Consider the following 21,602-nt stretch of genomic DNA (forward strand, 5'->3'; position numbering starts at 1 on the left):
TATCACAGAAATCAATTTGATCCTGTGTGTGATCCTTTGCTGCTGCACACTCAACAGTAGCTTGGAAAATATGGTAAACAGTTTCTTCCTGTATGTTGGAAAACTCCAGGCTATTTAATTTGCGATAATTGGAAACATACACACACACAGACACACACAAAACAATGTGAAAAAACATAGAGGAATAAATTAATTTTTCAGGGTCTTGACTTGGGTTGGTATTTTCAATAATTCAGTAAATTACTCCAAACAAATTTATGTTAATAGAAAAGGTGGAAACCAACTGTTTAATATGAGGAAAGTAATATACTTTTGTTAATTATGATTAATCCTTTGTTTAACCCGCCTGCATTGTTACAGAAACTCCAATTATAAGTTTACAGGCAGTGGGACTGCTTATGGTAATGCCATATCTCATCAATTACCTTCCCGTGACCATAAATTGGCCTCAGCGCTGACAACGAGATGAGGTTAACACGCTGATTAATTTGAGCTGCTGTGATTTCAGGCTCAAGTTGACACTTATAATCTTTGACACAGACAGTGAGGTCCGGTCGCCTTCCTAATGAAAAAATTGTGTTTACTTTTTGGGCAGCTACGTCTGAGTTTGTACACATTACAATTCACAATAGGATCATTTGAAATTAAACTATGTCAAACAAGGTGAGTTTTTCCTATTACAGAACTGATGGACAACTAATAAAGAACTTTAAATAAATACAAAGTGATCAAAAGGTCTACAGGCTAAACTGTTTAATAATATTTTTGTGTATTTTGTTTTCGTTACGACACGCATGTAATGTAGGAACACTACAATCTAGCCAGAAATAATGAAAACATGTCAGTTCACCAACTTCAGGATGACAGTGTGTCATTTTAGATTAACACATTTCTATGAGCAAATTTGTTTATTAATCTTAATAACGTGTAACTGGTATTCGTATTATATTTTATTATCATACTGTGGTACATCATTTACTTCCCCAAAAGTAACTGCAGGTGTATTTATTTATTTTAAAACATGTCTGTACATCGATTTCTTTTAGAGGGGTTGTGTGGAAAAATATTTTCTGGAGAAATGTCCAGATCAATGAGTTTTAATAATTTAATTGATCTTTTGCTAATGGGACTTGCGCTCATCACCGTGTTGGGGCTCTGAGCAATAGATGTGAGAATTTTTTCCACAAAGAAGTCTGGGTTGCATAATAATCCAGATAAGTGAGAAATTACATAAAAATCGCAAAGTTTAGGTGCAGACACATCGTTTATTTTGTCATTGTGTGTAGCCAATAATAACACGTCTAATCCCTGACTTTACTTTGTTACTGTAAACCACATTCAGTGAAAGTGCAGCTTGGCTGTTTTGGTTGGATACACATTTCTCTTTTTTTTTCCTTTTTTGTTTTGGCAACTACCTGAGAACAAAGAGCCTGTAAGTTACGAGACCCAGAAACTGGCTTTTACAGTAACAGCGATCAGCCACAACATGAACACTACCTGGTGGTTTTTTATGTCGTGGGTGCTCAGGGGTCAGCATGGGCTGCAGGAAGCCGCCATGCACCGTGTGTTCTGACTCCTGTCGATTACTCGGTTTGAAAACTTTCCCATTGTGACTCCTGCCCGTCAACGTCTCTAACCGTTGAATGTTGTGGCTCATTGGCCACTTCTAATGTTTCTAATGTTTTTAAGTTGAAACTGTCAGAAAGGTAATAATTCTACTGTGTGTTTATTACTGATGTCATAGTGGGGGTATTACATTAAGAGATGGTTCTAATGTTTTGGCTTCCCTATTCAAAACGAATGGGGTGGCCAAAACATTAGAACCCCCTTTTAACATATTACAAATCCAGTACGACTCCGCCTCAATTATAAACACATAGTAGAATGATCACCTTAAAGTTAAAAAAGTTAAAAAATAAGAAATTATCACCGAGTAGAATTCATGCCAGAGCATCTGTATTGGGTTGCATTACATTGTACAGGTGTACCTAACGAAGTGGCTAGTGAGCCCAGAAAATCAATGATGCGCTACAATCTGGTAAAATTCCAGTTTAATATTACTATAACATCTTAGGACTATGCGGAGTTGCACTTTGTCAGGTATTTGGTAAATTAACTGTTAGATTTTCGATTGTGCCCGATGCAAAAACTTAAGCCAACTACAGCTTCAAATGAAAAAAAACAAAAACAAACTATGGACAGTCTGCAGGCCTTAGACACACGCCGGTCTGGAATTTCTCCCGTTTGATGAGAGTCCATCCAGTCCAGCTCAGTGGGGTGACCGTCATGGGTAAAAGCAATGGCCGTCACATTCAATGCAATGACATCTTTACCGCTGCTGTCTGCCGCCACGGGGCCAGTCATCCCTCATAAACCCTTTAACCCTGTCACCTCAAACATTGCTTTGAAAAAATTGTATAGGTCACGGATCAATGACCAAAACAATATCAGCATGTGTGTGCAAATTACATCTCTGAATACATCAGTCAGGCAGATTGGTAGTAATTACACTGTTAAAATAGCCCAATCTAATCCCCACAAGTTGCAGTATTTTAAAATGCCACCACGTAACAGTGCGTCTCTGCCAATATAAGAAGAAAACAAAGTGCCCTATAGGATTTTGTACAAAACTCTAACACCTGTTTCATTTTAACGGAGACACGAATCATTCTTGTTTGACATTCTTGAAAATTACTTTTATTTGTTTAGTCATTTTAAATTGGTACAAACCCGTCAATGTGGTGCATTTCGGTGTAAGATCAAACATTTAAGAAATGTGTCAAGTAATAGCACATACAATAAGTTAAAACATGTCACAAAAAAGACCAGCGGGTACATAGCAAGAATGTTTTATCTACACAAAACATCCTAAAACAGAGCAGACCTACTGAAAGATCATTGTATTTTTTTTTTCTCTCTTTAGATTTAAGCTCCCGTCTCACGCAGCAGAGACTGAGGCCGCCAAACAAACGAACTCGTTCAATCTGACTGGGCACCATTTTCTCCTTAGAAATGTTTCAAGCGTTTGAATCCACATGCACAGTGCACGCCTGAGCTCCACGGCCCTCTGCAGTATGGTGCGTGTGTGGTAGAGGCTGATACCAAAATGTACTCTTTGTCCAATCTTATCAAGAACCGTTTGACATAACACAACTTCACCTGAACACAATAACACGTGTGCGTAAAGACACACTCAGTGGAAACGCAAATACGACGATTGTTTGGCTCTTCGTTATTAGGGCCTATAGTCTAGAGATCATTACAGTAGTGTTTATCATCAATAGTTGATAAAATCCCTTTGAATTAATAAGATTAATAACCCCAAACCCAAGTTTCTTTCTTCCGTTTGTCCATTTGTGTTGCCCTTTTCTTTTTGTCGTTCTGTTTAGATGACGTCACACACACGCGTTCTCTTGTTTTGATCTAAACGGAGGGACTAAAATCAGAAAAGGAGCCGCACGGTGGAGCTGGGAGTGTGTGTGTCGGGGGGAAAGCGGGGGTTAGGAAGAGAAGGGTGTGTGTGGTGAGATGTTTTTGAAAAGTCACTAAGTGAAACTCATGGACACTGTGTGCTCCAGCGCTTTGCGTCGCAGTGATGCGATGCTTGTCCCTCTCCACATGTCACTGTCCGGGGAACTACACAGCTGAGGGGAGCCCGATACGTTCGTGGGACCGGAGAGAGAGGCCGACATTCCGGGGAAAGGCGTCTGGTAGAGGTGGGACTGCAGACCGGAGCCGTTGGAGGACAGGCCATTGGAGAGGCCCATGGAGTTTGGTGGCGGGCCTGGACCCAGGCTGCACTGTGACAGAGACTGCGCCATACCCGGCTGGCGACCCAGGGCTGGAGGGAGCTGCAGCTGGGAGACCCCTGGCATTCCTGTGGCCCAGCGAGAATCGTTGGCATGGAAGGAGCACAGGCTGTTCTCCATGGCGGCGGCAGCAGAGAACTGTGGCAGGCCGGGTGTCGGGAGCAGCGTCCCCGGAGCGCGGAAAACATTGGTTGTCTTCTTCCTTTTCTTCCACTTGGCGCGTCTATTCTGAAACCAAACCTGCAAGAGAACAGACAGGACCGTGAACCATTAGAGGGTCAGACGGAAGCACTATCCATTGTTTTACACACACACACACACACACACACGCGCACAAACACATACACTGCAATACAGGAATCATGTCTCTACAGTGTGTCTCCACTGGAGAAAAATAACAAGCATACACTCCCACAATTTTCACACTTGAGACAAAATTCAAGTCTACAGCCATAAGGATATCATTTCTGAATTTGAAAGCTTTTTTTACACAAACCAGGAGGTCAGCTCTGAATCTGACCCCACTGTTTGACCAGGACGGAACTTGGGAAAACAGGAAATAGAGAAAGACTTCCTTCAGTTTAATGTCTCAATACTTCCACTGCAGTACTGGAATAAACGGAACTTGGCCTCTCGAAGCTTTTGGAATCCTTCGCCTAATATCAACTTAATAACCGGTTCTTCTGAGTTATTATGTTGGATGGATGGGTTTTAATTTCAGTGTAAATAAATTCAATGCAGCTACAGACTACACACAGGAAAACGCTTGTATCTTTGTGCTCCGAGCGAATTATCTTCACAACGTCTTATTTATAAGTAAATTAACTGAAAATTGCCTCTAAATATTGTGTGGACTTAGATACAAATGGTCCGCATTTACTGTTCACAACCTGCGTTAGAATAAAATCCACGCATCCAAATATGCGCGTGCGAGAGACAGAGGAAGTGGGCCCCAAACACACGGGCCCACGGGTTCACGCGCGTGCCCGTTGGGCTTTATAAAGATTTCATCATCTTCGGGCGTGATTAATGCGCGGGCGAGGCCGTGAGTCGATGCCAGCGTATTAAAAGTGAAATCTCGCTCTCATTCCGCTCAGCCATCCGTGAAACGTCGCCCAAGCCCATTACACTCCGGGGGGAAGAAAATGCAATTTCTCATTCCATTAAAAAAAAGTACAATATATTCTTGAGTCCTATTAAGACGTCGCTGATGGAGCATTTTAAAAGGGAGAGGCTGTGGAGGCGCGCACACGGGCCTAAACGCCCACCGAAGGCTGCACCTGCACTAATGTTTACCAACAAGGAGCAGGAGCCCGAGCAGCCCCGAGCCGCCTGGATCCTGCCCTGGATGCAAGAAAGAACTGATTATTAAGGTGACTAATGATTACACGGGTTTTATTGCTTTCAGAGGGATAATTTGCATGAATTTCACATCACTGGTTAATAACCCGTTCACTGTTATAAATAAGACTGAAATTGGTTGATAATGTGTTTGGTTTATTAGAGCCCGGTACAGTATGTAGCTGCTCGGGAGTCTCAGCCAGTTGTTGAAATTATTTTAAAATGATTTTAATCATTCCCACTCTAAGTAAAAAAGAAAAGTGCCACACATCTGTATTCTCAGTACAGTTTTTACATTTTCTTTCATGTTATGTAAAGCGAATTATGTCATGTTAAGCGAAATATGCGCTCTAATTTTCTGTATCTGCCTACAGACTCACTGCAATTTGTAGTGATAATCATCAAAGCCTTAACATTACTTATGGGACTGTAAAATTGTTACAGGTTAAATTTTCCATATTACACAAAGACAAAAATAATTGAAAAGACATAAAAGGAATGCATGAAATGTTTTTAAGTTGTAATTATTCGGGGACAGTTCCACCAGTTGAAGCAGACGTTTGTTTTCCTAATATTAATAAAAGCCACTTGTTATTTTTTTAAACCTGAATGAAAACATTTTGACCACGATGGAGACTTTGCAGTACAATTTGTGTTGGTCATGACCTCTTAAAATATATTGCTCATTATGACTCTCAGAATTGGGCAAAATTAAAAGAGGCATTAGTCCCTATATTTTCAAAAGGATGTACAATTAGAATATCAGAGCACAGCTACTACACCACCTTTCATTTTTACGCACGTTTGTTTTGCATGTTGATATATCATGGCAGAATCTGCAGTTGTATATAAACGTACAATAAATAATACAAGAAATAATTTTATCACTGTGATGCCCATTTGCGCTTATAGCACATTCAATCTTGGTTTACTGCCGTGACGTCTACTGGTGTCAGTTTTGACATGCAAGCATTTGCCCCTAGACTTGACACGTTGAAACATTTATAATGAAAAATCCCTTAAAATATTTCACAGGATTAGAAGTGTCCAGACACAGGTGCACTGGTGCTCCTGGTCTGAGTCTTGCCTATTTTGCTCACTGCCTCGTGTGGTCTGTAATTCTGAGGATTATTCTCGGATGTAAACATCACGGTTAAAACACTACACCCTGGAATCTGGACCCAAAGCCACACCCTATCATATCAATGATCGCCCCGTGCAAAATCGTCCACATTGCTCAAGCATTTACCTGCACTCTGGACTCAGTGAGGCCGATCCTCAGCGCCAGCTCCTCCCTCATGAAGATGTCGGGGTAGTGGGTTTTTGCGAAGCTACGCTCCAGCTCGTTGAGCTGCGCCGGGGTGAATCGCGTCCTGTGCCGCTTCTGTTTCTGCTGGCTGGCGGACTGACCGGAGCTCTGCTGCGGTTGCTGCTGCTGCTGCTGCTTCTCCTGTTCCTTCCCGTTCACCGGCATGCCGGCAGAATTGGATCCCACAGTGGTGATGTCTTCTCCCGGCAGGAGCGTGGCTCCCTCTACAGAGTCAGAACCAGGGGCCATGTCTCCCGGATGCCCCTGGTCTGGCACCACACCTCCCAGCCTGCACTTGAGAGCGTCTCGGTGTCCGAGTAAGTCTGCAGCATCCTTCATCCCTGAGAGGATGAGGAGGAGAGAGGCTTTGAGCAAATACGCGCAAATCTTAGAGCCTAGCAACGTTAAACGGAGTTATATTAAATAGCTAACTTTTATGACAGAATACGTAGAATAAATTACAAATATAACCATAAAGTTAACTTTACACCACAGCATGAGCTGTCAGTTCACTCCAAATTCCAATTTTATAGGATAAATTCCTATAAAATAAAACCTGCTCGATAAACGACAAACCACTTAGCTGTTAACACAATTAACTACACCGTCATTTTATCACTTCATAAGGTTAAACAAGAAGTTGAAATCTTACACTGGAGTTTAGGGCCGGAGTTTAGTGATAACTCACCGAGCCGAGCATCCAGGAGGTCGGCGTGAGAGAGCATCGCGTACCGCTCCAGGGCGAAAGGCGCTCAAAAAACCTACAACTTTGGGGCAATTTAAAAAGTATATATCGTCTAAATGAACGAAAATTCGGTTTGTGGTTAAAAAAGGAGGTCCCTTGCATTATAATGCCCTTTAGAGCGATGGGGAGGCGCTTATTAGTTGAAAGAACCCGTGAGCTTCCTCAAATAAGAGCCAATCAGAGTGGGAGCTTGGACATGTCAGCGACGTGACTCCCACCTCCGTTTTTTTTTTCTTAAATATTTTTAAACACACACAGACGCACGCACGAAACCCGCGCGCACGCAGACCTAAACGCGCAAGAAGGCTACAATTCAATCCAATCCTCTGCCATTGCGCGCTCTGATTTATTAGCTTTCCATGATCAAATTATTCCACGTTAAACATCTTAATGTGTTTGTTTAATCTCGTATAGCTTGTGCCATGACAGGAGTGTTGTTTGTCGCAAGGTGTACGTGGAGTATAGTGGAAGTGAGCTCATGCAAAGGCTTGTTTCACTTTGCACAAGGGGATTGGAGCTTAGTTATTGGAGACAAAAACGTGTGGACAATAAATTATTAGCCATATCAAAGGCTCAATTTTCCACTTCAGGAGGACAGAATAGACTCATGTCCAAGATGGTTACTTTGCATACTATGTACAAAGGCTAGTTTCTTAACTGAAGGAAAAGTGGTTAACTGTGATCTACTGTACAGATCACGGTTTAGACAAATATTGGGAATGAGAAGCCTTAATAACGCCAGGCCTCCTTTCAGCACCTCAGAGACCCACTTCTCTCTCGCCCTTGACTTACAAACAACACGAATATCGCTCTCATCCCCCTATGGATTTGTGGAGACAAATCGAGCAAATAAAAAAATAAACGAGTACAGATGGATTTAAGCCTTGTTAGTGAGCTTTAACTCCCATCGGCTTTTCATCAACGCAGGCGCAATTAAAGGTATTTAGGCCTGTTTGGTTCCAACAAAATCAGACGTGGAACACCCTAAATGATTGTGCCCCTTTAGCAGTGGTCCATAAGTAGGTCTATTATACAATTAACAGGACAGCCATTGATCTGTGCTCCACTCTTACTTCTCCAGACAGTGCTGGTTAGAGAGGGCTTTTGGCAGATGTCAGTGAGAGTCTGGTGAATAGACCACCGCCTGGGACTAAATAGGTTTCTTTGCAGCCGCACAAAGGAGGCGTCCGAGCGAGGACTCCTCTCTCCTCCTGCACCACATGGAGGCAGCTTATCTTTTATGCTCCGCAATCTGCCGGGACACGGGGAAGTAGCCTATATGTGGGACAGCGTGAAAACTTAAGGAAATGAGACTGGTGCGTTGTCCACTGAGATGACGAAAGCTGTGACCAGCTCCGGAAGGTTCGGGAGAAGCAATCATCAGCAGCAGATCCTCAATTCGTTTGTGTACACCACTAGAGACGAGAGAGGGAGTTGGGAGTTGTAGGGCTGGAGTCAGGATGTGTGCCTGTACGTTTTGGGAGTTCTTTGATTTCGAATTAGTGTAAGACACCTGATGTATAAAAACAAGTACACATTTTCGAAATAATCTTAATGCATAATGGTCAAAGATCATTTGTAATTGTGCAAAAATATTACCGTTTTGTCAGGCAAAATGTATATGAATAAACATACGAATAACTCGTGATACTATAAGGTAAATTACCAATTAAGTTATTAAGGCTAATAAACGTATTATCTGAGTCTAATCTAATTAAATATTTTTTGCAATAAAATAAGACCATATTATTTATTATTATTATTATTATTATTATTATTATTATTATTATTATTATTATTATTATGTAAATCTGTGGTAAGTGGTAATTGCATTTCCTATTTTACATTAAAACCTGGGTATTACACTAAGAGCAATAATCTTTGCAACAGCAGTAATCATCATCATAAACTTTATTTATTTTGCAGAATTGATTCGTTGACTATTTAGTGTCTCCGTATATTTAGGACAAAGCCTAAATAAAAAAAAATATGGACGCCCTGTTTAAGGAACATAAAGCACGTGTAAAAAAAAAAATCAAAGGTTGTAGTTATTCTTGACAGCCTATTTATCTGGAGACCTACATGATAAATATTGATATTGTGGTTTGTTGCAGTGCAAACAGCTCAGATAGCAGATCTCCCCTCAGCTGTCCTCGGGCTGTAACTTATTGCTGTAATAAGAGGAACCCACTTGAAATGGGTCTATGTCTCACTCAGCCTCCCTAACTGGACCACATCAATCTTCCCCAGTAAAAACACACTCACATACAATCCTCCCGAGTTAATGCGGCGCATCTGAGTGCGGAACGGCTGTTTACACGCGAGGAGACACTTTTAATGGAAGCGCACCAAAAACAAATGCAATTTTGTAGAGCAATTTCAAAGATCAAGAATTCCGTGTCCACCCTCTCCGCGGTTTTTAGCAAATCAAATTGCGTTAAATCCATTGCTCACATGAGCCTCTACAGAACAGGATAGAATAATGCAAGAAACAAAAGGCAGATGCAGGGATGAGATCCTTTACACCACAACCCAATTGTAACACGGACCAGTGGGCGAACTGGTTGTTTCTTGTGTTCAGGCCTATCGCGTCGCCTCGTGGGCATCTGAATTCACTCGGTTATGGAAATCTAAAAGGACAATCGATTTTCCATCTGCACAAACGGCTCTCCAACAAATCACACTGTAGTTTTGTGCAGGTGGTTTGGTGACTGTCGGAGGAATAAGGAGCCGACCAATAAGTGCGATGCATCCCAGCCCGAGAGATACAGAAACGGATGAGAGCGGCGAGCCAGAGACAGGCAAACCCATTAGAGGCTTTCCTCTTCGGCCACCCATCTTGGCCGCACCACCCTGCGCATCTCACGCCCCAATTAGGCCCGCTGGCCTGCGCCTGGTCTCTCTCGCTGCGTGATCTGGTGCACAGAGCCGTAATCACGGCTTCAAATAAAATAATCAGCAAAGAAGAGCGATTTCCTTAATGAGAAGGGAGAGGCGCGTGTCACGGAGAGGGTGGTGTGGTGGGGGCGTGTGTGCGCGCCTTGAAGTGTGTGGATGTGTGTGAGTGGTTGATAGTGGTTGGGGGGTTATTAAAATAGCATCGAAAGTCACAATAGGTTCATTAAGACAGTTGGAGTTCAGAGTATCAGCAGCTTTTAAATGCTGCAGTAGGTCCGCTGTGATCAGGTGTTCTGAGTTTAGGATTCTCACATCAGCTGTAATAAGGAGAAACATCCAGTGTGAACCACCTCAGATTAAAAGGTATATCTGGTTTAGATTCTGCACGACAAATGTTAAACATATGAGTACTGTTTCGACATGTTTAGTGTTCAATATCCTCAAGAAGAATTGTATGTATGAGTACACAGAATCCCCTTGACAACAATTTTATATTGGATGGAGTTTGTTTATATCTGTGGTTTTACCTTAAAATCCAGTTTGCCATCAATGCGTCTAAAATGATTTATGAATTACAACACCCTATTGTATTGTAGTGAGATTAAAAAAAGAAAATATCTTATTTGACAGAGACTTTTACGTGTGATTAGTTGCCTAATTGGCAAGGCTGCAGCTCTGAACATGCAAACAATCATTTCATGATTTCATGTCCCAACAACTGCTGTTGTTGGGACATGAAATCATATATTAAACATTATCATATTTTTTAACAAAACTAAAACCTGCCAATATTTTGGCAGATTCAATTTAGTACAGTAATTCTCCAATTGCCAAATTTAAAGAATATGAAGATTCCAACACTTTAAAATAATACAACTAATTGTTGAAAAATCTGTACGACAAACCTTCAAATTCCTAATAATCCATTTGGAATCAAAGCCATTGCTCGCTCCTTCTGAAAACAGCTGATATTGGAAATAAAGGGTTTAAGGTCAACAGCAAAACAAATCTTCTTTGAGATCTGTTTTGACAGCTTAGTGGCTCAGAGCATCTTCTGGGTTTTGAAACACAGTTCTGATAAAAGCTTGATTTTGCCTGATCATGAACCCTGTATGTTTTTCTTTTTTTTATAGCTTCTTACACCTGGTATTGGTCAAGTTGTTTTGCTTGAATGTGCATTTTCTGTGTGGTAATTTAATTTATATGCATAAATAATCTTAATTGTTCAATAAATGCCAACTTAATTTAATTACATTTAAAAGTGAAGCAAAAATATTTACCTAACAAGGTTAGAGTATAAAGTCTGACCTCATGGCTACAGATCTAATCCCTTCATCTCTCTGACACCTTGACTTTCCCTCTAGTTCTGCTCCAGGTATTAAAATATGTTCTTTCTTAAGTCTGGTCATTAGTTAGGTCCATTACTGTGGCTCCATCATTAAGAAGCTGTAATGCATCATTGAAGGTAATGAGTGCCTTACATTACAGGTGCCAGTGAATCTTAGACACTGAACGAGTGTCTCTTTCCTTCAGAGTGAAGACTGAAAACGCAGCCGTTTGGTCCATTTCAGCCCCCAAACTGTCAAAAGTAATGTGGTGGTTTAACAAAAGAAAACTGATGATCAAATAATATTGTATGATAGAAGATTTTATTTAAATGTACATTAAAACAATCACGTTTTTGTATGTCTTAAGAGCTGTAAATTATGAGAATAGCTAGTGATTATACTGGTAGCAAACAGACTTACATACATGTTCACACACACACACACACACACACACACACACACACACACACACACACACACTCCTAAAATACCAGATAAAGGGGAGGACTTGGGTCAGTAGTGTCTCTGAGTAGCTTGAAATTAGAAACATGTGCTGGTAATTATCAAACTGCAGCAAAGCCACATCATGCAATTTAATGCCTCAGAAAATTAAAGAATAAATGGGATCAGTCTCTTTGACCTTGCTCACTCTGACTTGCTAAACTTGATCTACCTGATACTTCAAGTGTGTGAGTCACATGTGAGTTTCATTCACACACACAAAGAACCAATAATGTGTTGCATAGGCGCCAAAATAAAATTGGAATATATAATAAATACAACTAAATTAAGTTTAGTTGATTGTGTTATAAGAACAATACCTAAAACCTTTAATAAGAGCGCGCACACACACACACACTTCCTCTGCTGTTGCCGCCCATAACACCTCGCAGCTTCATTGTGTTTCCAGTGCGTTACTCACCAAGCCAGTTCAGCTCGTCTCTCACTTCACAAATCCCACACTCCTTTCTCATCCATCCATTCTCTTTAGCATCCTCTCCTCGTCTCCTCCCTCTTTCTCCTCCCTCCTCTCCATCCACTCCGCCACATTTCTGCTGCTCCTCTGCTAAACACGGTGCACTACCCCTCCCAAGATTAATTGATCATCAATTTAGCTCTAATTTGGACCAAGTCAGCTGGTAAATGGGGCAGTTTTCCCTGATTGTTAGTGAAATGTGTGCAAGTACATTGATAAATTTTGATTATTTATCAATTACAACCAAATGAACTAAATCTATTGAATAAATTCTAGCCTGATTGCCATAATAGAGTTTGAAAATATGGCTATTGATAATGATTCCGGCTAATAGTCTTTTCCGGCCGTGGTTGCCGGCTTGTCGGGATGACAACACAAAACTCATTTTTCACAGAATCAGCTGAGTGAGTGCAAGGCCGATCTTTCATTAATCAGTCACATTACGGAGCTGATACGCCGTAATACGCGACGCTTTCCTCAGAAAGATTCAAACACTTTGTCATATTTTATGTCAATTACCAGTCATTCCGTTGTGTTCCATCAAGACATCTTGTAATAGTTAACATATGCTAAGGTAAAGCTCCCCTGTCCCGCCCCTCCGGGAGCTCCACTGGAGGATGCCATCTCTGTGTTTGGGGGAGACAGGTGCTGATGATGAAACGGGCCCTGTTCTTAATTTCTTATTTTCCTGAGCTGTGGCGCTTATGGGAAGGGTGGAGCATGGGCTTTTTAAATGGACCTGCCACCGTGTTTTCCCAAAGTTAATGGAAAAGCAGCTTGGTGGAAAATAGGAGAGGGAAAAAAATTGGAATTAGGTTCAGAGGCTTTCGCACACAATAACAAGGGATAACTATGAGCTACGGAGCTATTTCCACACAGACATAAAAATTAGTGCTGTCATTTCCTCCCAGCCTCACGCTATTAACTAAAAGCGATCTTTTTCATTTACAATTTTATCAGAAAGTTGTGTGACACGGTTGCTCCGTCTGAAGTCATATTTAAAACAAACTAAAGTGACAAAATGCCATTAAGTATAAGCCACGTCCAAATAGCAGCATGAAATAATGCAACGTACACTGTTCAGTGAACAAAAGTGATTTGATCTTAAATGTGTCTTACATTTGCCCTCTCCTGCCTGACCGCTGGGAGAAGGCAAGGAGCTGAAATAACTGCGATATCAGCCTTCGCTTTTAATCAATGATATGAGCCCCTCTGCACCAATCATGGCTGCTGGAAGCAACTTAATGATCAGCATTTAGACCGGGCAGGAAAACCACTGCGCTATGGAGCCAACACAGGGGCCAAGTGCAGGTGAATTAACCCAGTCCAGATCTAATATGCTGGTGTCAGCTCTGGTTAGTGCATGGCTAACTGCGGCCTGTATTGGCAGTGGCATAGAATCCAACATTGTCTCCCTCATATGCCAGCAGGCAGCTATCTATAATCGATGGCCACTTTTAATTGGACGGGCTGTCTGTTAGTGGACACCGAAGGTTTTGCAGGGGGAGCAGCATTGTATTTACAACACGGTTATTGCGCATAAATTGGTTGAGGACATCGAATTTTCTTTTTTTAAAGTCAATCAAGGCTCCTGCTGTTGCATGACAGTCAATTAGATTTGAAAATTTCACACGGTGACCATCAACAAATTTGAATCATCAGGTCAGGCATGAAATTATATTTCGGATTGAACTATTATTACATAAGGAATACTTTTTTAATTTATAACAATAGGCACTAAATGGACATTATTTGCCTGGTGTTAATGAATAATGCTTACAACAAATCTCAACAAATCACTCATTACAATGACATTTTTTTACTCAGTGAACAACAAATACAATTCAACAGTTTACTACATTACAGTGAACTATTTCCAGTGCTACACAAATAAACTATTGCAGCAATGTCAATTGAGTGAGCTAAGTGAGAAGCTATTACATTGAGACACAACTCACTGTCACTCCTCTAAAAATACACGTAGACTGGCGTTTAAGATCTGGAAACAATATGGACAGAAATATACTCACTAATGTAGTCAATAAATGAAATCAGCCGCTATTAGCCTCATTTCTACAGAGGCAATAAGGTCAGAGAAGAGGAGAAGCGTGAATTAATTCTCTCTAAGCCGGAACGACCTGCTGATGCTGGGTTGAAAGGCTTTTCATTCCGTATCCACATACTATTCATTATTTCCAAAATGAACTCCGCAGAGGTAGGCGACACCGCCTGGACTAATAGGCCTAAGTGACTTTTCCTTTATATTGTGTTATACTTTGAAGCTCTGTTGGCCACGGTTAAAATTATCATCCAGATTTGTGGCTATATTTAAAATTGTCCTACATGTTATTTGGAGAAGCTGAGGCCCCATGTGATGACATTGCTTGTGTCCTCATTTTTCCCACACACACAGTTGATTATTGTTACCACCAATGCCAAACCTTTGTCTTGCTCTATTTACATTCTTTGCACTTTTGGGCAATAATTTTATTTTTTTTTTAAGCAGCGTTGTCAGCGTTGTGGGGAGGCTGGAAGCCGGAGACGGAGGGACACCGGTGGACATGCTGCTTTTGGCGCAGCCTCTAATTGATATTGAGCGAGCTGCTGGTGAGGAGCGCACAGGGCCACTGCTGGCTAATCTATGCTTTAATCAGCGTGTGTAATGAGAGTGGCGGCACGCTAGGAGAGAAAGAGAGACTTACAAGCAACGTCTGTCAGGGTCCGGGGGAAAATATTGGGTCTAATTGTCGCGATTAAAGAAAACTACAAGACGTAGAGCTTCTCTTTTTCTTGGGAGGACGAGAAGATGCGAGACACTCCGCTTTCCTTCAGCACCACCTGAGCGGAGCCATCAGGCGCTGTCCAAGGTGCTGAAGTAGTAGAGTTCACGCAGGTAACCGAAACACTGTCCTAAAGGCACGTCTTTATCGTTTTCAAATATGTATTCTCGCAATTATCATGCACAAATCTTACAAGAACAATTCTGGCGCGGAAAGCTAATCAGTGAACGAGGCTGCGTTTGTAACGGAACAATCCGTACCGAAGGAGCAGGAGAGGCGGGAGGAAGCCAGGCCGCAGACTGAATAGCAAGCGGAACATTAGTGGGTGTGTGTGAGAACACTGTCAGGCAATTAACAGGGCATTAGAGATGAGACGCGCGCGCACACACACACACAAACGTAACCACGAATGCACACACACAAATTCACATAGGTCTAGATATCGCATTCAACACTCTGCCGTTCGAAAGCCCTTTAGTTGTTCCACGGACAAAAAGTGGTCAGAAAAATAGAACCTCCAGTAAAATGTAGTTTAATACACCACTCGCATATTAAAGTTTTGCCCAAATTTTAAACTGTCCCTGACACAATTCTGGTTTAACTGGTAATTTGGTCGTTGTGATGGAATGCATTGTGTAATAGATTTACGCACTCAAATGCCCCATCTCTAGAAAACATTTTGAAATAGTAGAATCTACTCCAATGAACCTTTAAAACGTACAAATCGTGTCAAAATAATAAAAAAAAAGACAATAACTCAGCATTTTGAGTAAATATGTCCTTAGGAGATGCGAGTTAAACAGGTGTTTCTATTATTCTGGCCAATCAGTGTAGGACTGACAGACAGGGAGGAACAGGGGGAGGTACAGGAAGTACAACAAAGTAGTGCAGGGCAACTGAGCGCCATCTTACACTCAGCAAAGCTGCCTGACAGTATGCCTGCGGCGGAGATTAGCCTCATCTATCCGGTGTCAGTGACGGTCGTGTCCAGAAAATCACAGCATAAACGGGTCTGACTGAAGTGTGCGTGTGCGTGTGTATGAGTGTAAGTGTGAGTGTGAGTAAGAGAGAGAGAGAAAGAGAGAGGGAGAGAGAGAGATAGAGAGAGAGAGAGAGACAGACACACAGAGAGAGATAGAGAGACAAAGAGAGAGAGAGAGAGACAGACAGAGAGAGAGAGACAGAGACAGACAGACAGAGAGAGAGACAGAGACAGAGACACAGAGGGGGGGGCACTGTACGAACAGACTGAAATAGACTGAGGTGCTGTGGGAATGTGCAGGGAGGGGTAGGGTGGAGGGATGAATTGGGTTTCCATATGACAGAAACAGAGCACAGCTCAGTCTTTCCCGGCCGGGTCCACTTCCTGTCCCCAGTGCTAACCCTTTGTCCTTTCATCAATCACACCTCCACATGGATTTATATACTGAACACTGCACAGGCCCAGAGACACAGATTCTCGTTTTGTTTCCGTAAAAATAACCAAGCTGATGTGTAAGCAGAGTCTTTATTTCAAAGAGATCTGTCACATACCTGAGGAGGGATTTCTCTCAACAAAATGAGATACCCTCTGGTCCACAAAAGTGACAACTTCTCTAGAAAATGATTGATAGCACAAACTGAAAAGACATGATGGCACATTTTAGAGGTTAGGAGCCACCCGGAATTATTGTCTGACAAAATGATTACAGTTGTAATAAAGTGGATCTTCTACATTTAAAGAGGTTTGACTTATGATCCATTACTGTTATTTTTATATATAATAATGGATCTCGCAATTGTCTTATTTAACAGCAATCATGTGTTAAATCAAGTGACTATTGGGAAATTGGGCACTGTAAACTGAGTTTGTGTATCTAATTTTATTTCTCTAATAAACATTTTCTTTTTTTAAACCAGTGCTTTAAGGGTTGTTTTTTTATTAAATCAATTCATAAAAACAGGCCAGCAAACATTCTAAATACATGATAGCGAATGCCTTTGTTTGTTAATGAAATTTTACTGAAGCGTTTTCTCTCTGAATCCATATACTCGCCATGAAAAGTAATCCGCGGGGTCGAGAAATGGAGATATCAGGAGCGATCGTATTTATGAGGCTACCTGACAAATATGTGCAGTTACGCTCCGCCGGCGCACTGCCTGTTTACACAGAGCAGCTCCATTTCGCCGCCAGGCGTTTATGGACCGTGTAGGTTTGTGTCTGTGTGTGTGTGTTGGCGTGCGTAAGCGCGCATGTGTGTGTGTTCCACAGATGGCCTGATGACCTTGGAAAGGGTCACCTGTGAGGAGGTGATACACAAGTGAAACCCAAGCTCTTGTGGACACAGACTGACACCTACTAATCTACAAAGCCGGTGAAGTTGTGAAGGTGGAAACGCCAACATCCTTTTTGCACTGTGCCCCTCATGGGCTCCCCTGCACACTAACAGTCTATTGTGGCTCATAATGGAACGACGGAGAGTTATTTCCTTTACAAATAAAGTGCCTTTGAAAGGGATTAGAGAAATATGTGTGAATCTCAGCTTAATTTATTTGATCATTCCACATTACAAAGCTGCTTAGTGCTCAAATGTGATAACAAGTTTTCAGTTCCTTTCATTATGTAAGGGAAATTAGAGCTCGACAGGGTTTCACTGGGACGCGGTGGTTCCTCGGATGAAATGTAATTTGTGGGGAGAATTTGTTGTATCTGTCACAAATATTCCCAATTAGCTGCGTAATTATTAGAGGGTTTCTGCAATTACGGCCTAAACCAGTAAATTTGAAGCTGTGGCTGTCCCTAATTGGTCTAGATTTGATATTTTGCATATTTGCATAATGGGGAAATTGGGAGGAAATTGTGTTCATCCATTTGTGAAAAATTCTATGAATTTTATGAATCTGAAAGCCATCCCCTTGCGGTCGGTGACTTTGCCTCAGCTCCCAGAGGAAGCAGGGCGGGGACGCGCAAGGCACGTCTCCATGTGCGCTCCAGACGCACTCAGGGTGAACGCAGAATCTTTACAGTCCTCTCAGCACGAAATGTTGCAGGGGCAATCTACTTGTGAATAAAACGCAGTAAAAGATATTATACAGTTTTTCTGATACAGTATTTATGTTAAAACCTGAAAAGCATTATACTACTGCATTGGGATGTACTGTATATAGGCATAAATCTGTGATAAAAGGTGTGTAATGGAATTTGCATTATGCCTCTGATTTATTAACCATTAGCAACAGGGTCGTGCTTATCTTTTTCATTTTCCATCAGTTAACAAACAATATGGCTGTATGGGGTTTATTAAGAAACCTTTGATTTTGTCATTAGGTTTATATTAGATAATTCATCCAGATTGGTCAGTGAGACTTAATTATGCATTATCACAGTGTGCTGATTGATATTGAGAAAGCTAAGTGTTCTATGTAATTGGTAATAAAGAAGGTAATTTTAGGAATTTGTCCAATCAGTAATGATTATGAGGCTGTGAGTAGGTAATGATGTTAACCCTTGTTGCCTCTTACACAGTCCACCTAAGGCATATTAAATATTAAATATAATAATAAGCTAGCAAAAAGAGGAAATGCCCTGTTCACACACACATTGACTTTATTAGAAACATTTCTAGTTTCAAAATTTAATGAAAAAACAGAAAGGGTTCAAGAGGCAAAGCGTCAGTACAATAAGACACTTCACCTTTGTGGTGCCGCTGAGATAGAATGTTATGTGAAGAATCCAGGTAATAGCGGTGGTGGAGTGTGTGTCCTGGTGGTTGTAAGGGCTTTAGCCCACTGAGAGCCGTATATCAGAAAGCAGTAAAAGAGGGACGCAAAGAGCAGTGATGAATGTCTGTGAGATAGATGTGTTAAGTGACCTTGGTACATTACACTCTCCTTCAAAGCCAGAGCAGTGAGGATTAGTATGGTCTATCTATTGTCTGTGTACATTTATAGTTTATTAGTGCTGCATTTTCGAAGACAGTCCAGATTTTGATAGAGCACTGATTGCACTTTAAATGGGTTTAAATTGGAAGTGTAATATTTTTAAATATAGGGCTGCAGCTATGAGTCGTTTTACTTTGGTTCTTTAAAGTAACCTGGAGATTTGCATTCTCAAACACTATATTCATAAGTTGTTTGGGCACTTATACAATACCAAAGAATTGTGGGAAATAATCTGTCAGAGCTCATGGTGAGGGCTAAAAAAAAAATCTATCTTTGGCCAAACAACACCTCAAACCATAAATATATTTGATCTACAATGAAATCCACACAAAACAGCAACAAAACTGGTACCTGATCGACATTTGGGCTTTGAAAAAGCCACACAATAAAGGTAAAATGTTTTATTTCATATCGATTACAGGTCAACATGTTTTCTTAAAACAGTGGCTGTTTTCTGTAGTTCCCCATATGGTGATATGCAGGGTTGCTAGCCAGCAGCTGCTATTTAAACATGCTAAATTCGTATTGAGTCTGTCAGCGAAGGCCGTGAATTACTTGGACTTTGGTTTTATTAAGAGGGAAGAAAGAAAGCCAAAACAAACACAATCACATTGATTTATGAGAGGAATATCGCACAAAAAATCCTTTAACATTCACAGGCAGCTCGTAAAATAGGCTGCATAATAATTTCACCATTTCATGGGATATTAGAGCATAATGACCACAGTCCACCCCTCTACACCCTACAGCCCTACAGGCTATGAACACATACAGATATTCACCTCAACTCCTGGGCAGACCAGTGTCGGGTCTAATTTATAGGTGAAAATGAAAGGCAAGCTTAATGTAATGGCTCCTTACAGCCATGAGATATTATTCACACAATCACTCCATAGACTCAGAAAGAAGAAGTTTTGGAAACAAGAGGGAATGTGGATTAAAGTAGGGAGCAGGTCAAGTGAGAAAGAAAGCGGAGGGGTAAGGGGTTGGGGGTGGGGGGGTAGAGACTAAACACATCAACACAGGGATTGGAGGGCTCACAGCACACATTGGTTTTTTTTCCTCAGGAAAAAAACACAACAACAGCAGCCATGAATGTGTTCCCAGTGAATCTACAACTACAAGCCTGAACAAATAGAATCGCACACACACAAACACAACAGCAACAACAGCAGCAGCAGCTGAAACTGGCGTATTCTACTCTTTGAGTTAATGGGAATAAAATACCTCAGTGGATGAGTGCAGATGTGTTTGATACAAATAGTCATTTTCCTATTTGCTGCCTCATTGGGCATGATGAATGATGGAAGTCAGGGAGGCGGTGTGATAAATGGCAGCACCTTGGCTCTACTGCATGGCCTATTGATTCTCCTTCTTTATTACCCCTCCAACCCAGCCAGCTGGGTTGGAGGGGTGCACGCTTGCGTGTGGTGCACACCCACGCGTGCGCACACACACATGTATGAAGTGCTTGCAGAGAAACAAATACACATGTGCATGCAGTCATGTGCTCAGTGGATACACGCATGCACAAAGCATGCAACACATGCACATTTGGAGAAACAGAGAGCATTGGGAAGGTGATGAGAGGCAGCAAGGAAAAGAGAAAGTAATAAGATGCTGGAGGAAGGATGAAGGGAGAACTTCACATTTATAGATTGAGAAAGCCATGACATGACTGGCTCAAATAGATATTTACATTCAAAGAATGAGAAGCAAAAAAATCTAAATGAGAGGAACTTAAAATATACAGATGACTCAATTAAAAGGGTTTTGTGCAGGTGATTTAATCTTCCTGAAAATATTTGGTTCATTTATAAATTCCAAGCTGTCAGAGAAGGACTAGTTTGATGAAGGATTGGCCTGTGTGTACAACACCATCAGTCACACAGACAAAGCAGGCAGGATAAATCAGCGATAAGACCATCTACTGAGCTCTTCATCATGAAGTAATGAGGGTAATATCCTCCTCTGCACAATAACATCCAAGCCGATTTCAAATAGACAATCAGACGAGTCCGGACTACTGTTACTGTTGAACAAGTGCACATACTGAAAACACACATGCACTGTCAGCGACCTTGCTGTGGTGTTGTTTGAGCGGCGGTGACTGGCATATTCTTTGTGACCGAGGTGACCCAAAGGAACTACTTCCTGTTGTACAGCAGGAAGTGACACGGGTCAGAGCCGATGGGGTTCAACGTAACCTGCCAAAGATGAATCAAGAAAGATTCTATCATCCCTGTCATAAAAAAAATAAAAAATAAAGCACCCGTCTATTTCTGCCTTTATCCTTACAAACAGGTACAGAAGAACAGAGAGATCAAACCTAGGTGACCTCTAAGACTTCAATTTACCTGCTGCATCTCCTTGACCTTGAACCACTGAGATAATAATTCAGGGTCTCGGGCTGGTGATAAATGGTTTAGTGCATGTGCGCGCACGTATGTGTGCGTGCCTGTGTCTATATTTCACACAAGAGGGAATGAAAAAAT

At 41.4% G+C, this 21,602-nt stretch overlaps 1 protein-coding gene across 3 annotated transcripts in view; it reads right to left on the reverse strand.

The window, feature by feature from the left end:
* Positions 1–1,064: 1,064 nt before the first annotated feature.
* LOC137136101 (homeobox protein orthopedia B-like) overlaps positions 1,065–21,602 on the reverse strand; it is a 52,478-nt gene continuing 31,940 nt past the window's right edge. The window contains exons 1-3 of one of the 3 annotated variants that reach the window (XM_067521126.1): positions 7,112–7,411; positions 6,400–6,800; positions 1,065–4,049 (exon numbers count right to left, since the gene is read on the reverse strand). In XM_067521126.1, coding sequence (XP_067377227.1) covers positions 3,546–4,049; positions 6,400–6,800; positions 7,112–7,184 — 978 coding nt within the window. In that variant the 5' untranslated portion in view covers positions 7,185–7,411 and the 3' untranslated portion in view covers positions 1,065–3,545. Of the gene's footprint in view, positions 4,050–6,399; positions 6,801–7,111; positions 7,412–21,602 lie in introns of those variants that run through there. The other 2 variants (XM_067521128.1, XM_067521129.1) reach the window with 2 other exon arrangements.

This window comes from Channa argus, chromosome 11 (genome assembly GCF_033026475.1).
Source record: "Channa argus isolate prfri chromosome 11, Channa argus male v1.0, whole genome shotgun sequence".
NCBI classification, from domain to species: Eukaryota; Metazoa; Chordata; class Actinopteri; order Anabantiformes; family Channidae; genus Channa; species Channa argus.